We start from the raw sequence: 18,413 nt of genomic DNA, 5'->3' as shown, positions 1-18,413 counted from the left end.
CAAAAGAGAATTTTCAAAGGAATGGCACAAGTAAAAGCTAAAGGATGACAAACTGATTGAGGAAAGAAGTAACAGATGCAAGGAAGTTGCTGGGAATAAAAGCAGAAATAGAAAAGCAGCTTGGTGTTCTGTTTAATCTATATCCATCTCATTCTTAATTTTAGAGGTAAGTGTCCTTCTTTTCAAGATCATCTGTTACATTTGCGTCTTCCTTAATCATCATCCATACTGTTTTGTGGCATCATCCTCCTTGTTATTGGCTTTGCTCCTCATTTTGGAAATATTACTATCAGCTTCAAAATTATTTTTCTGCATTCCTATTGCTCTACAATTTTCTTTCCTCCACAGGTTAGTCAGTCTTCCGAATGCTGGAGAGCCAATGTTCTTTCTCACTTCCCCTGAAGATGAGGTTTCTATCCCACTTCAGTCATCGATGCTCTTGCTAATGCTGATGACATTATCATCGCTAAACCAATGAAACCACTCAGGTCCCCACATTACGAGATTTCTGCACTGCATTTACCTATTTGTCTCTTCTCTCAGCCTCTCTACTTTTGGTTTATCATGCCAACATAGTCTCCTATATTCTCCATAGTCATATTTTCTGACATTTATTCCTGACATCTTTGTGTGTGTGTTTCATCTTGCTGCAGCTTAATTATCGATGTTCCCAGAGTCCATTATGAATGCTCTGAATTTCTCATTCTATAATCTCTCTTTGTGCAATATGTCACTCTCAGGGTTGAAGCTCTGTCCTTTTAACCTAGAGATTCCCAATTCTATGTTGTCATTTCAGAACTTCCTGAAAAGTTTTTTTCCCAGAAAATTTCAGCTACTTTCTTTTCTTTGTATTAGTTGGGATCCCTGAAGGAATGCAATACATGTCTATTTTTCTTTTAAGTAAACCCCTCCAAATGTAGAGAAAAGAAAATCTCTTCCCTTAGCACAACAGGAGGTTGCAGCGACCTTGTGGTTTTGAAAGAAAAATTGATTAAGGTCTTTTGATTCGAAGCAGTTGGAAAATCCACTTGGATGAGCTATTTATTGCTAACATTTATTGTCCATGGAATTGGGCTTGATGAATTTTACATCAGAACCAGAAATAAAAGGATCATTATTTTATGCAAAATGTCTTCTTTTTTGTATAAATACTTGGCATTTTCAGTGACCTGTTCTGAGTAACAGAAAGCAGCACTGAGGAGACTAGCCTCTTCTACGTGATGTGAGTGCAAGGACTTACGCACCAATAATTAAAAACAAACCTTAGTGTTTATGTGTAAGTCACATTCCAGTAATTTTCTGAAGGACATTTACTCTTCAGAGGATTAAAATAAAACAGATGAAAAATGCATATTTTCTGCACAATATTAATAATGTGTTTTATCAATAGAAGAATTATAATAAAACTATATGCCCAAGATCTATTATAATTGCAGAGCTTCAGCGTTTTATTTCCACATTGACTTGAGAGAGAACGTCAGGAGAAGAGACCAGTATACCACACACCTTGACAGCTCCTCAAAGCATACAAAATAAGATCTAACTCTTTAGTTTGGAATTCAAGGCCTTCTGCAGTTGGCCTAATCTTCTATTTTTAGATTATTTCATATCCTTTCTGTGGGAGCCTTCTGCTTCAGTTAAAACCTGTATACTTTCCTTTAGGTACACCTAAGGATTTTCTGCTACTTTGCCTTTCTTCACATCTTATTGGCTATAACTAAAATCTTTACACTTTTGAGAAAACCACTAAGACCAATAGCGGCACATATCTCCTTTCAAATTGTTTTGGGTTTCTTCACCCTATGTTTATCACAGCACTATGTACAATAGCCAAGCTGTGGGAGCAACCCAAGTGCCCATCAATAGATGTGTGGATAAAAATGTTGTGGTATATGTCACTCGATCATAAAAATAAACACACAATTTTACCCTTTACAACAGCATAGATAGACCTAGAGGGTATTATGACTAAGTGAAATGTCAGACAGAGAAAGACAAATACCATATGATTTCACTTATATGTGGAATCTAAAGAACAAAATAAAAAATCAAAACAGAAACAAGACTTTCAGATACAGAAGACATTTTGATGGTTGCCAGAGGAGAAAGGCATTAGGGAGATGAGTCGAAAAGGTGAAGGAATTAACATGTACATATTTGTAGATACAAAATAGTCACAGGGGTATAAGGTACAGCATCAAGAATATAGCCAATAATAATGTAATAATTATGTATAGTGCCAGATAGGTACTTGAAATACTGGGGGATCACTTTGTAAATTATAGGATTGTCTAATAACTGTACCCTACACCCAAAACTAACATATAATGATATTGGATGTCAAAAAACAAAAATAAAATAAACAAAGCACAGGTTAAATTAAAAATAAAAAACACTAACAACAAAACTGATCTCCTTTCTCTCTTAACTCCGAATATTTATTATCAAAACATTTCATTTATCAATTAATAATACATTTAATCACCCAGCAAATATATACCAATCATTTGCTATGTCAGAAATAATGTGAGGTGTTGTGAAAATGTAAACAATACATTTTTAAATATCCATGGGTCAAATAAAAATGACAGTGGAATTTTGGAAATATCTCAAACTAATGTATGATGAAAACATTGCATTGGAACTTGGGATTTAACTAAATAATGTTTAGAGTGAAATTTATACCCTTTAAAAATATTCATTAGAAAAAAAGGCCCTCTGTATGTCCTCCTTAGAGAAGTGTCTGCTCAGGTTCTTTGCCCATTTTTAATTGGGTTGTTTGTCTTCCTAGAATGGAGTCATGTGAGTTCTTTGTATATTTTGTAAAGATCTCACCTATAAGTGGAACCTAATCAATAAAACAAACAAGCAAGCAAAGTAGAACCAGAGACATTGAAATAAAGGACAAACTGACAGTAACCAGAGGGGAGATGGGAGGGGGATAATGGGGAGAAAATAGGGAAGGGTCATCAAGGAACTTGTATAAAGGACACAAGGACAAAGCCAAAGGGGGTAGGATCAAGGGTGAGAGGTGGAGAGGGGTGGGAAGGGGAGATTTGTGGGGGGGAAATGGAAACAACTATACTTGAACAACAATAGAATAAATACATAAATAATAAAAATAAGGGAAAAAGGCTAAAATTCAAGCACTAAAGAATCCAATAAATTTTTAAATATATGGAGTATAAAACCCAAAACAATTAGAAATTTTAAATGTAAGAGCAGAAACTAATTAAATAGAAATTAAATTGTGCAATAGAGTAGGCAACAAAATAAAAGTTAAATTCTCTATAAAAACTAATAAAATTGATAGACCTTTATGAAAAATTACTAAGAGAAAGAGAAAAGGCACAAAACATCAATATCAGAAAATAAAGAAACAATTAAAGATCCTACAGATAATAAAATATAAACATTTTTAATGAGTTTGAACATTTTAATTAAATTGATATTTTGAATGCATAATTATAATTCTTTACTGAAGAAAATTTTAGCCAGATGGCTTCAGTCACGAATTTTTTCAAAACTTTAAGAAAAAAATTAACAATCTGCACCAAGCCCTCCAGATATAGAAGATGAGAAACATTTACTCATTTTAACCTTAATATCAAAACCTACCAGGAACTGAAAAGAAAAGAAATTACACAGGCTAACTTCTCCCGTGAACACAAAAGCGTAGACCTGAGCAGATCAAGTCTGAAAACACATATGAAGATAAAACGCAAACAAGTTGGTTTAAATTCAGGAATGCAATTTCAAAAAGTTAATCAATGTAATTAACCAGAATAATAAAATAACAGGAGTAAATAAATGCATCATAGTAGATGCATTTGATATAATTCATCACTAGAGTGGTAAAAATCTTCCTTTAGCAAATATCATGGTCAGTGGCAAAAAGTGGAAAGATTTTCTCCTGAGAGTGAGAGCAAGACAGAGATGTATGCTATCACCACCTATTACACAGTGTACTGGAGATCGCAGCAGTGGAGGAAGGTGAGGAGAAATAATAGGTACCAGAATAGAAAAGTAAGAATAAAACTCATTACTCACAGATGAAATTATCACTTGAAAAATTCAAAAGAATGTACAGATGAACTCTTATAACTAATGAGTGAATTTAACAAGTTTTCTGTAAAAAAGTGCCATAGTTCTCTCTCTCTCTCTCTGATTCTTCACATTAACTTTTTTAACAAACTATAGAAATGATCCCTGAAAGTAGAGTCTTCACATTAACTTTTTGGAGAGATCATGGCCACTTACCCTGTAGACGTTTAGATGCTCTGATTGTATCTTTGGAATATGTTTCTTAGGAATACTATTTAACATGTTCTCTATATCCTGTATTTGATTAAACTGAAAGCTAAATCTTTGGCTTACCTGGATTTTAGTTGTTTGTCAAAAATATGTCAGAGGTTATACTATATACGCCATAGTAGATGTCATTAGGAAGCATAGAATGTCTGGATGTCCTGTTATGAATGAATGGTTCTAGTTTTATCAATGGCTTAGGTTGGTGACAACCACATTTCTTCATTCAAAGTTGCATTTTTCACCCTGGCTACTCTGTGTGGTGGTACTTGGCTGTAATGACAGTATTCAGTTCCTCACTCATCTTTTATCTAAAAGTTGTTAGTAGCCTCTGAAGATCTTTACTTGGATCTATTTCAGTGGGGTACACTGATTCTGTGTGAATTGTTCTTACTATTTTGATGTGTAAATAGGCAAACAGTGAATATTCTACTGAGGCAAATAAGTATCAGAGAAAGCATAGTTCAGAGGAAACAGCACCTAAATGATAATCTTGTTTCTCTTTTGATTACTTGTGAATTGGGATGATTTTCTTTAATATTTAAATATATCTCAGGTGGACTATACTGTCATTTCTGTTGATTAAGCTATATTAAGCTTGAATTTAAAAGAGCATCTAGTTGACATTTTAAAGACACTAAGTAACTCCATCAATAACCTGGAATGCAAGTCGATTAATCATTATCCTGTCAAGTAGAATTCTCTGCAGAACATGTTTATCAAAGTACAATATAAAGGAGTGAAGTAGAAAACAGTTGTAAAAAACTAGTCAGAAAAAGGCAAGGGATTTCTTCTCTAATTCTATAAAGATTACATTTCAAATGGGTTTCAGTTGGATTGCTGAGAAATAAGAAATGTTCAAAAAGCTTTGAAATAGCTTGTTTAAATGAAAATATTGGTGTTAAATGGGTTAAAATGCTTTTTTAAGCAGAAGCCACATTTCCATGAGGAACTTTTATTTAATCCTTATCTCTGCTTTGCAGCTGTACCTGGGAAGAAGGAAGAGAAAACAACCAAGACAGTGGAGCAAGGTAAAAAAAAATGAAGGAGGTTGACATTATCTTCTTTAGAAAGACAACAACAGGAGGAAGACAGCCCTGGACTCAGACAGGCGGAAGACAATAACCTTTCAATCTGTTGCTCTCTGTCACTGTCCTCGCATGCTTTTCTGTGCCAGGGAGAAGGTGAGGCAGCAATCTGGGTTTGTTCTTTTGTACAACTAAACTTTGAATGTAAGTTTAGAACAGGAAAACTCCACAGTCTGCTTGATTACATCAGGAAAAATGCTGAAGATTGTTGGGAATAAGGGAATGATCCAGGGCAACTGGTAGATATTTTTAAGTTTGAATTGTGGTTTTAGCAACACCTGACCAAAAATGTTTTTAAAAATAAAGATGAAACAATTCCAGTTATGCAAAAATAATTTCTATTGCTTGAAAAAGTTAAAGTTAAAACAAAGGAAAAGGCAACACCAAAAGTAAGTTACTTGAGTTTATATTATGACTTCAGCAATTGATTCTCCTAAGAGGTCTGAAATTTTAAATATATATGTCATAATGCTACAAATAATGCATTTTTCTTTTTATTTATGCAGCTATATAATACATATATCACTCCAGAATATGTTTGGGAAAAATGCTACAGCACAGTAGAGTTAAAACATTTAAAATGATGTTAGGTCTTCTGTTAGAGGTCACAGTGCTAATAATTTTAATTGTTGGCCCCCCATTTTTGGCATTTTATATATTATAATAGCATAATATTTATTATTTAATATAACAAAATCAGAGCTAGCAATAATTTTGTCAAGAAAAATGTCAAAATAATTTCTCTTAAATTTAAGAAGCAATTACATTTCCAATATTAGAAATTTTGAAATAGTCTTCAATTCCTCACATTTTAGATGAATAAACTAAGGTTAAAGATTCCATTAAGTTAAGGTTAAGGATTCAGTTAAGACAATTAGTAAAGGATTTATTTCTTTGGGCTCTTCTAAGTAAAAATCACATTGAAAAAGGCTTCGAATTCATTTCGGTTCCTGGGGACTATCTGCAATTTCAGAGTTCAGTAGACTGTTTTTGTCAACTTCTTTTGAAGTGGATTATTTTAGCCTCTGAAACATAAAGTAGAGGAGTAGGAGTACTGGATCCTTGGCAAGTGAACAAGTCGAAATTCTGAGCCTAAATTTCTTCTTTAAAAATGAAAGTAACTATATCTGACCTGCTTACCTGACAAGACATAGAACCAAAAGAAGAAAACATTATGTGAAAGGATTTGAAAAATTATAAATTCCTAGATAAACATATAGTATTTACTTAAGCATTTTTCTTATAAAATCAGCTTAATTACAGTTGAGATCAACTGTCAAATTACTTTGATTTCACTAAGCTTCATACTTTTCTCCTGTGTAGTAGAAAGGCATTGATTACTCATTTTTATGGCTTTTATAGATCTCTTTGGTAGCCACAGCATATTAGATCGATTAGGGTATTTAATGGCTACACTAATAATAGTACCTAAAAGGCAACTGATGTAAACACAAGCTGTTCGTTTCCTCTTACCTTCACGTGAGTGTCAGTTTTATCAATTCTATAATGTTTCCTCAAGTTCACAGGAGACTGAAGATGGCTTTTAGAGATATGAACTTACTACTTTAGATTATTTTGTAATTCATTTTTTAATTAACAATACATTTTATCTTAAGAAGACCTTAAGCTCTTGGCTTATGTAAAAAATTCTAAGAGGTGATTTCAATGGCTTTCTTATATTGATTTAGTATATCATTTCAGTTTTAAATATTGTAAAGCAATGGCCTCATAATTTTCAACTATAAAAGTCATAAAAATAGAGTATTTGAATAACTTTCGTGATTTGTGATGGTATATCTATGACTAGTAATTGATAGGAAAATATATATTTTGTGATTTTAATAAAGCAGAGAGTTTATGTGAGAATAAATCAATGGCATCCTATAGATTTCATCATAGTGTTCTAATATTTATTCATAAGATGATGCTTTAAGACTGTTATGTACTTTTTTAATGTAGTTTTTAGTTATCTTCCAAATTATATATAACCTCAAACTAGTTCATAATGAATTGAAGTACAATTAAATACTTTATAAAGAGTTATTTTTATTCATTTAAGTTTTAACTCATGGACTTGTACAAGGGAAAAAAACTTTATAATTTTCATAATTCTTTATGGATGTCAAATATATTTCAGGATCTATGTAAAATTGTGTATATTGAACTTCTGAACTTTGCACTATAATTTGGAAAACTTGGGAAATATTGGTCAAACTACAGTGTATAGGAAATTTGGATGGTGAAAGATGAAATGAACTTTGTGTTAATGTAACCTTGCAAACTGTAGATTATATCATAAGTAGAAATTTGGTTATTTTAACTTCTGCAGAAGTCCAAAATTGCAGTTCTATCTCTAAATAATGATGAATCATGTGTTTTTGTAGTTCTTCTCATAAAGATCATAAATTGGCTAGAATGCAATTTTGAGCATGAAGAAACTCTTCGTACACCCCTTCATGCTCAGATGCATGCACGTGCTCACACTCACACACACGCACCATTAACTATTCGCCTATTCAGAGAGCACTGACTTAGAAGCCTCAGGAGAAACAAATATTTTCCACTATAAATGTTACTCTTTTTAGAGTGAGAACTGAGAGCTGCTAAAGATAAAACACATATTATTGTGTGAGAATTCATCTTTCTAGAATTGTATGTTATGTCTAGAAAAAGTATATCACCTTTCATTAACTCAGTTTATTCATTTGTTGATAATTGCTCATATATAGTGCATATTTGCCTCCTTGATATTCCTTTCCAGAATCCACCTGCCTTCCTAAATCCCATTTTCCTCTCTCGTTTTCAATATAACTTTTTCCGAGAAGAAAATCTTTAATAACAGTTGCTAGTTGCTAGCCAGGGGGGCAAAACAGTCCCTCAAAGGAAGCACCAGTGTCTTGCTACTGACCGAGGCAAGGGGGGAGACCAGTCAGAACAATCAACTTTAGAGACCTGAGTGGTAGGTTGGAGTCCCAGAACCTCCTTGATTTTAATATGCTTTCCTTCAAAGTGACGTAAGTTCAACAGTGAAAAGGTGAAATAAATAGTAAGAAATTAAATTACCCTCAAATCATCTTTCCTTTCTTTCATACCGGTGTATGACATCATTTAAGTTCTTCTTTGAGAGTCAGTTCTGAGAGCTTATAAATAGTGCTGCCATTCAGTAAGGGTTTAATAAATATTTATGGGGTAAGTGAAAACATAGAGGAACTGCTAAAGAAGAAAATACTAGGTTATCCAGACTTCAGTGAGCTGTGCCTCCATAAATACTGTGCATCTATGAGAATATTTTAGTAAATCAAAATGTGATTTCCGATAGTGGGAGTTGCCAAATATTTCAGAAACCAGATGATAAATGATTAAACCCTTCAACTACTCCCACTTGAAAGTAGAAATAGTAGAGAAAAATTAATACATATGCATTATTAATTATACCATTAATGTTATAGTATTTATAGATAATACTCTTACATAAACAAAACTTTATGTGCAGTCATCTGGTTAAAGATGTTGAAACTATCAAATTTTAGTAATTGTAATTATTATATTAAAACTATTTTTTAAAACAAAGTGGAAGAGAAAATAAAACAATTGTCAATGAGGACAGTGTATGAGTCTAAAGATTGAAACATTAAGTCTTATCCTTGCTTTTCCTACTTATACAATTAGGAAGCAGAATTCAACTATGTCTTATTCCTTCCAAATATCAAAATTGTCTATTCCACAAAGTTTTTAAGTAGCATGCTTCTTAGAATATAGAAGCTATTCCTTAATTAAGGGAAGGCTGTTCTAGAAGGACTTTTACCTCTAAGATGCTAGAGAAAAATGCACTTTAAAACTTGAATACTGAGTGATGCTTCATTATCCTAAAAGTAAACTGAAAGTTTTATTACAGAAATATTAAGTATACTTCCCCATCCTCTTAATAAAAACTCATTTCAAAATCCAATTAAGTACAAACATTACAAAAATATTTATGAAAAAACATTAAATAGAATTGAGTGCTTATTAACCCCCCAAGTAAATTTGAACTAAATTAGTTATCATTTTATAAAAGCTAAAATTGAAAAATGTGGTTCATAAATGTATTAAATGCAGTTTATTTCCTGCAATAAAAACAGCCATTTTGCCTTAAACTAAGAAATGTTTCTAAATTCATAAATTTGCTAATGTGTGTTCACCTGAAGAGTTTCTGTCTTTCTTTGCCTCTGATGTTATTTTGTAAACAATGCAACCCTATGCGATTGTATTAGTGTTTTAAATTGTCACAGCAACGGGTGAAACTCAAGTACTATTACCTGACCTGTACATTCGTCCTCACCCACCTTTTCAGGTTCTTCTGTTCTTTGTATCTGCGCTGGTCTGTGTAGAATCTGTGATGTGTACCCATTGCAGTTTCAGCTCATACTTTCCCGTGAATGTTAATAATACCTGAGAGTAATGATATCCCTGAAAGAAACGTATTTATTTACATGATGAATGTTTATATTTTGTGGTGTGTTGATATTATTTAAAAATAACAATTTTACAATTAAGATTAATGGAGTAAAACTGAACAGTTAGTTAACACAAGTTGTATTACATTATTTGTTTGACATGTGATTATAAAACAACCTATTTGCCCATGTGGACTAAGTCATGCTGTTGACTCTCAATAAATGTTAAATGATAACGACTTACTATTGATTTCTGTGAATTCTAAATTTCTAAACAATAGTTGGTACTTCAGTTGTTTAATATTTATTGAGCGCCCACAACAGACTAGGCGCTGGGGGTTGGGTGTGAAGGGCATGGATTTGGCCTCTGAGAGGAGATGGTCTGCATGTGGAGCCCATGCAACACACGTGAAAATGAGTATATGCTGCTTGTTTACATATTTTATACATGTTCAAGGGAACTTTTTACAATTCTCCACTGTCTCACGTGCTCACATAACACACTTCACTTCTTCTTACTCTTATTTGATTTAATACTTTTAAAGTGTTCTCATAGTTATTTTTATTTCATGCATGGGAAATTTCTTCCTAGTCTCTTCTTTCTCACCATGTTTCTCCCTACTCCCCTAATTCCTAATAGAGACAAGTCTAAATCCTAAGTATCACAGCACAGCAACATAGCCCCCAAAAAGCTTGTGTTTTTACATTCATCTGCCTGGGCCCCCTCCTGCCCCCTCCTGTTACGCAACATTTGGTTCCTGTGATTCAAACCCTCATTGGCAGGAATGTGATTTGATGTTAAAGGGAACCTGAGCCCAGTAAAAGAGCAATGTGTGCCAGTGATGCTGATAAGATTTGGACGTGATGCAATGGGACATACAGTCATGTTGTATGATTATCTCAAAAGTAAGCAGTTCTTTGTTATTAATGATAACTTGATTGCTCTTGTTTTATACAACATATGCTATATACAAGTACAAGTCATACAGAGAGATAATTGTAATGCCCACATTCTTGTTTCTATAAAAATATTCTGCCTCTGTCTCATGTGACCTCTTTTTCCTTTTGTCACTTAGAGACTCTGGGCATTTTACGGTGGGGGGAAGCACACTAAATCAATGAGATTACCTCGGGAACTTCACCCTGCACTTCTTACCACTAAATTTCCCCCAGCAACTCTCAGGTCAGAACAATCAATTGACAGACGGGCAAAATTAAGTTGCCTTATGTTTCCGGGACAGACAACAGGCCAAGGGCGAATGCGTCCCTCCTACTCTGCCCGCAGTCCACCCCTTCCATGGTTCATCAAAGTACGTTCTTAATGGAAACTGGACCCATCTATATGGTTCTTAAAAGCAACAAACTTTTTTTTGCATCAAATGTGTGTTTTTATTTTATTTATCTTAGAATTATTTTTAATTGTTTTATTGTTGTTTGAATACAGTTGTCTGCATTTACTCCCCACCACTCACCCCAATCCCAGTCATCCCCACCTCTTATAACTGTTAACTACCAACAGTTTTCACACATAGTAATAGAATGAATTAAAACCATTTCTTAAAGCTCAGTCAAATCTAATTGTAAATATGAAGAAACTTGTCATGTGATCTCTGGACTTAATTATAATGCACTTCAGATTTCTTTGGCAATGTTTTATATAATTTAATAATTTTTAATAATGTAAAGTGTGTGTTCTTGATTTTGTCTACATCTTAGTATTAGGTTTATGGTTCTTTAACACATACTTAAATCTGTAATAGCCCATTTTCATTCTCTTCATAATAAAAATCCTCTTACAAATCCTACTTTTCCTCATATAAAATTTTGACCACCATCAACAGATTTTGGAATATAAATATAATTCTTAATTATATAATATAGACAACTGAAAATTAAAACTTTCTTCCTTAGAGATAAAAATCTACCTTCTCTGTTCCTTTGACATGTGACACTGATTATGTCAAAGGCTGTGGAAACACGTTTTAGTGTTTACCATCTAATACACCAAGAAAACACCTCCTCGCAAGCTCAAGAACATTAGGTGTTAATTATGCCTCTTTATTCTATAATATTTCCTTTCACTCCTGCTATTCCTGAAGCCATATTTGGGTTTCTTCTCTTTTGACTCTTAGAAATTTTTGTTAGAAAGTATATTATAAGCTGCTATGTTACAAAGCTGAGTGGCCAGAACAAAGACTGTTTTCTGAGAAACTTTTTAATTGACACTTTTCTTTCATTTATAAATAGATTTTCTACTACTGGTCAGTTTAGGAAAAAATAAAAAAGATTTGGCATTGACTACATTGAATTAAGGTACTTAAAATTAATTATGGTGCCATATTCTAGAACAAATTAATAGAGTTTAAGCTTCATTCTTTAGAAATCTAATTGTAGAAATCATGTGAAATACTCAGCCCTACATAAAAATGCACTGTTGCTTTCATATAATTGTAAATAAAATTACACATTTTAGGTCAAGTAATTTCAGAAAGAAACATGAAAACTGTATCAACATTATGCATGAAATTTACTTGCACCTTATTGATTATTACTGCCCCAAATTCTTCATAGAATGATGTATTACATGCCGATCGAAATACAGCTCTTAAAAAACTGAGAATTCAATTCATATCTTCCCTTAGAATTATGAAATGACAAAGTATAAATTAAAGATTACTTCATTATTATGACTTGCAAAGTTAGTTTCCATTGATTTTTATGTGAGAAAAAAGCTACTTGGTCACATAAACCATACAGAACATCTATATTCTCATTAAGAGTCTTGGCAAAGAAAACCCTGGTGAACAATTTTTAACTTGGAGTTAGCATTTGTATTTTTGGTTCTTGAAAAAAATAACTGATGAGAGCCAATGATGGTTAGAAATATTAACCTGTTTAAACAATAGTTTATAGAGCTTTTTCAAAATAAAACTTAGGGAGTGGTCTAGCCCTTCCAGGAATTTACTCTGTGACATTAGGTTAGTTACTTGTCTTGTAAAGCCTCTTTTATAAGCCGAGATCATTTGACTAAGCAATGTCCAGAGGACTTTTCAATCGTAATGTTGCCTAATTCTCACTTGTAAGAAATGTCTCCCATGCCTGTGACATTTCTACTTTGCCTCAAACGTTAATTAGAGTATAGGCTTATTTTTCTGATTGTAAGTACATTCTGTACAAAAGTATAATCAGGAAAGATTCAGATTCTAAAATGAAAATACGTTTAAATATTGTATAAACCTACATAATAAATTACAATATTTGTGGTATTTGTTTTACTTAAATTTTAAAATATATACTCATTATACTTGAAATTCAAAAAGCACATTTCTGGAGCAAAGTATACTGTTGGATGTTCATTTAAATAACAAAGATTCTCTAAATATTAATTTAGTAATAAAAATCACTAATAATGGTACACAGGACATAGAGCTTATGCTCACGGCAGCCACAGAAAAGAAAATATAGAAAAATAAAACAACATGTTGTATTTGGAGACAGAAGGATGTGGATAACACAACTGTAGGTAATGGGTAGTTTCAATTTGGGCTATCTCCAAACAAATGACAATGACTTCTATGTATTGCCACTCAATTAAGCATGGGTTATATTCTCTTATGAGCAAAATTTTCTTAACTAATTGACACAATGACAGGAAAAATGTTTAGCTGTCAAGTCTACAGACTACTCATCCCTGGAAGTATATAAGTGTAGTGATATAGGAGACTGCTTCAGGTCCCTTCACCACCTCGGCTCCCTGCTTCTCACCCATTTTGTTCATCCAGCAATCCAGCCACGTGAATTTCACACTCCATGGTTTACTCGTGTAGTGTCTTATGTTAAATTTCTTTTCAATTTCCTTTGATGGCAAACTTTATTTTCAATTTTAGGATCTACCACAAGTGCCAGTGCTTCTGTACAAGCGTTTCTCATTGCATCAGTTAGAGTTTGTCAATCCTTCTGCTATGGTCCCAGAGCCTTTGTATGTATCTTTATCATCCTGTGTACCTGCATTCTAGCAAAGACTGGACTTCAGGCAACAGCCTTGTTCTTCCAGCTCCAAGCACAAATGAGACACTGAGTAAATATTTATTGAATAGATCAAGTTTATCTTTTTAAAAGTTAGGAAGGACAGTGTCTAGTTTGTTGAAAGGGCATTAGCTTTTGTTTTACTCCAGTCAAAACCTTTGTGAGTGTTTCAGACTTTCTTTTACACATACTTTCCCATCAGAAAGTTTAAAATACAGTTAGAGGGATTTCTACAAAAGTTCACAGAAACCTAAAGTATTAGCAATTTAAATCAAAGAATGTACAAAAAGTATACATCATAACCAAGTTGGTTCAACATTTGAAATTAATGTAATCGATCATATCAACAAGCTAAAGAAAAAACAAATAAAACTATAAAAACTGTATCAACTGATACAGAATGTCATTTGACAAAATCTAACACCCATTCACTATAAAGTCTTTTAACAAACTAGTAATAGAGAGTAACTTTTTCACCTTCATAAAAAAAACTCCTACAAAAAACTTATAGCTAACATCATACTTAATGAAGAGAAACTAGATACTTCCCCACTAAGATAAGGAATAAGGGAAGGATGTCCCTTCTAAACACATTTGTCCACCATTGTACTGGAAGTACTAGTTAACAGAAGAAAATAAAATAAAATTATATCATTAAGGGAGGAAGAAATAAAATTGTCTTTGTTCACATATGATATCATTGTCTATGTAAAACTTCCCAAAGAACAAAGAAAAACTTGGAACTAATCAGTGATTATAGCAAGGTTGTAAGATACCATGTTAATATGGAAGTCAACTCTTGTCCTATACAGCAGCAATAAAAAATTGAAATGAACAAAATTAAAATCATAATACAATTACATTAGCACCAGAAAGAAAATATTTAGATACAAGTATAACAAAATATGTATACATCTACACGAGGAAAGCTACAAAACTCTAGTGAAATAGATAAACTAAATAATTGAGAGATATTCCATGTTCATGGATAGGCAGAATCAAAATTGCTAAGATGTTAGTTCTTCCCAAATTTATCTGTAGATTTAATGCAATCATAATAAAAATCTCAGTGGATATTGACAAACTGATATTGTGAATATCAACAAACTGATTTTAAGGTTTTATGGGGAGAAAAAAAGCCCAGAATAGCCAAGACAATATTAAAGGAGAAAAACAAAGAAAACTAATACTACTGGACTTCAAGACTACAAAGCTACAGCAAGTATGATATTGGTGAAAGAATAGACAGATTGATGAAACACAAGAGAGAGGCCAGAAACAGATTTACAAAAATATAGTCAACTTATCTGTGACAGAGGAGCAAAAGCAGATCCATGGAGAAAGAACAGACTTCTCAACGAGTGGTACCACATCAAAAAATTAATTCAAAGTGGATCATAGACAAAAATTTAAACACAAAGATATAAAACTTCTTGAAGATAATGTAAGAGAAAATCTAGGTGGCCTGGGTTTTGGCAATGACTTTTTAGAGACAAACCAAAGTCATAATCCATGAATAAAAATTGATAAGTTGGGCTTTATTAAAATTAAAAGTGTTTCTCTGCAAAAGATACTGTCAATATTTGAAGACAAGACACAAAATGGCAGGAAAAAAAATATATATGTTAAAGGGCTATTATCCAAAATACATAATAAACTCTTAAAACTCAATCAATAGGAAAATGAACTACCCATTTTCAAAATGGGCAAAGATCTTAACAGATACCTCAGCAACAAAGATTGACAGATGGCAAATAAGCATATAAAAAGATACTCAACATTATACATCGTTAAAAATTTGCAAATTAAACCATAAGATACCAATACCCACATGCTAGACGGTTGTCAAAACATGGAGACCATCACACGTTGGGGAGGATGTAGAGCAATGGAAACTCGCAAATTGCTGGAGAGAATGCAGATGGTACAGTCACTTTGGAAGGCAGTTGGGTGGTCTTTTACAAAACTAAATGTACTCTTAGCATACAATCCAACAATCACACTTCTTGGCATTTACCCCATGAGTTGAAAAGTTTTCTCCACTAATGTCCTGCACACAAAGTTTATACCGGCTTCTTCCTACTTGCTAAAACTTGTAATCTACAAATATATTCTTCATATAAGAATGGATAAATAAACCCTAGTACAGCTATACAATAGAATTTTTATTTGGTGCTAAAAATGCACAAACTGCCAGGCCACCAAAAAATCTTGGAGGAACCTTAAATTTTAAGTGAAAAAAGATAATTTGATATAACTCCACCTACATGGCATTCTAGAAAAGGTAAAACTATAGAGATAGCAAACAGTTTTGTGTCTGACATGGGTTTGGGAACAGGGAGCAATAAATAGGTGGAGCACTGGGAGTTTTTAGAGAAATGAAACTATTCTGTATCGCCATAATGGTAGATGTATGTCATTACACGACTGTCAAAAATCCATGGAATGTACAAAACTGAAAGTTAACCCTAATGTAAATTGTGCACTGCAGTTAATAATGATGCATCAATATTGGCTTATTGATTATAACGAATGGTTAATGTTTACTTAGGGATTTGTAAACAAATATTTAGGAGAAGATATTTTAAAATTTAAAAAAATATATGTGCCAAGTTCTTTACCCCACAGAATAGGGAATGATTAAATTAGGACAAAGTTAAAGATGGCTCTGACCAAGTCACACTTAATTACAAAGTTAATGGACAATGTCCTGAGTAAAATTAAACCCTTACATCTCTTTAGAAACATCCAAATTTAGAATTCAATGAAACATCAATATATATGTTTTCTCTTATGTGAATTCCAAGCAGTATTTTAAGCCATTTAGGCAATTTGAGAATGCTTTTCTCTGTATTACTTATAAAATTTATATTTTGGGGGTTTGATAAAAATACAAAAATGTTATAAAATATTTTTTCTAAAATATCTTTGTCAGAATTATATCCAAATGAACAGGAACAATGACAGGTATTGGTAGGACATTCACATATTAATGATTAAAAATGTATGCAATTCCTAAAAATCATCATTTCAGGAAATACGGCATCACTTTCAAAAAGAAATATGGGTGTTATATAATAATTTCAATATTTTTTATGTTGTGTGATGTGATGTATATTAATAATCCTACTCTGGGAAATTACCAGGTACCATTAAACTTATGAATAAACCTATCTATATGGTTTTTAAAAAATTATTCTTTCCATATCGAGAAAAATGCACAGTTGATACTTTGATTTTATTCATCATGTTCATTAAAAATATCTCAAATTAGTAGGCATTTTATATCTACAAAAGAAGTAAGAAAGTCATTTTCTGACATAGTTCCAAGCACTTCAGTAGAGCTGGGTGGGTAAGGAAGGTTAAAAATTTTGAGTTTGGTTCTTTACACAGCCAGGAACCTGAACTGCCTGTTGATCTTGTCAGGAAGTTTTAAACCTTCCAATCTCAGCATTGGGTTTTGTCTTTTTTTTTTTTTTCAGTCTACCTGGATTTGACATTGACATCAAGCTAAGATGTTCTAACAGAAACATATTTGTTAATATCTTAATGTCAATAATAGTAAACTGATATTAAAGTTGATTCTTCAGAGCCACAAGTAAGAAATAATGGCCAAATCAAAGATAATATTTATTACTTCTATTTCCTTAAAACACTTTGTTTGGAGTTCAAAATATGTGTGTTTGTACCAGAGATCTCTCATGCCTATTTCCTCTTACAACACTGTCCATTATTTCAGTCTTCTGTCTGTTTCATAGGCCTTTTTAAAATCATTGTAGAAGGAAACACTATTGTTATATGTACATTTTATCAGTTTTATGCTAATATTTGAAGAAAAAGCAAATACTATTTTCTATTTTCCTTGGTTATAAATATTCAGGCCTTTAACTTTTAAAATTCTTGGTTTATTGAAATTGAATATTTTTTCTTAAAATGAATAATTTTATCTAGTTAATTATTTAAAACTTGTTTTGCATATCTATTTTGATAATGGTCTGTGTATTATTCATTTTTAAACATCTGTCAGTAGCTAATCAACATTCATAAATTTATCACCAATACATGATAATATAGCTATCAATAAAGACAAATTATATGAGATTGGATTTGAAACATGGAAGTAAAATATTATAATCCATGACTTCAGTATTTTTGAAATGAATGTATTTAAAAAAGTTAACTTTCTGATTTAATTTGCTTTCATCTAGTTTATTAAACTAAATCAAGTCAATCTGTGTGAACAAAGTAAATGAGATTTGGGAACATCATGTTACTGGTTTAGTGACAAATTCCATCTATAAATAAGAATACAGATTGCTTTCTGCAACACTTGCATATAATCTGCACTTCACCTGCATTTCCAGCTGAGTGAGGTATTGCCTTTTTTGGGTATATTGTTAACAAGGAAACACAATATATTCAAAACAAAGAACGTATCTTCCTCCAAAGGCCTCTCTTCACACATTTCATATCTTAACTAATGGCGGATTATCACTCTGTAAACCAAGTAAGCAGGAGTTCTTTTTTAATCTGATACTCAGACATTTAAATAATC

General features: G+C 32.3%; 1 protein-coding gene across 1 annotated transcript in view; it reads left to right on the top strand.

The window, feature by feature from the left end:
• TRDN (triadin) overlaps positions 1 to 18,413 on the top strand; it is a 306,741-nt gene that overhangs the window by 212,018 nt on the left and 76,310 nt on the right. The window contains exon 21 of the mRNA XM_053914068.2: positions 5,292 to 5,339. Coding sequence (XP_053770043.1) covers positions 5,292 to 5,339 — 48 coding nt within the window. The remainder of the gene's footprint in view (positions 1 to 5,291; positions 5,340 to 18,413) is intronic.

This window comes from Desmodus rotundus, chromosome 11, assembly GCF_022682495.2.
Source record: "Desmodus rotundus isolate HL8 chromosome 11, HLdesRot8A.1, whole genome shotgun sequence".
In the NCBI taxonomy this organism is placed as follows: Eukaryota; Metazoa; Chordata; class Mammalia; order Chiroptera; family Phyllostomidae; genus Desmodus; species Desmodus rotundus.
This window is presented reverse-complemented; position numbering and strand designations above follow the sequence as displayed.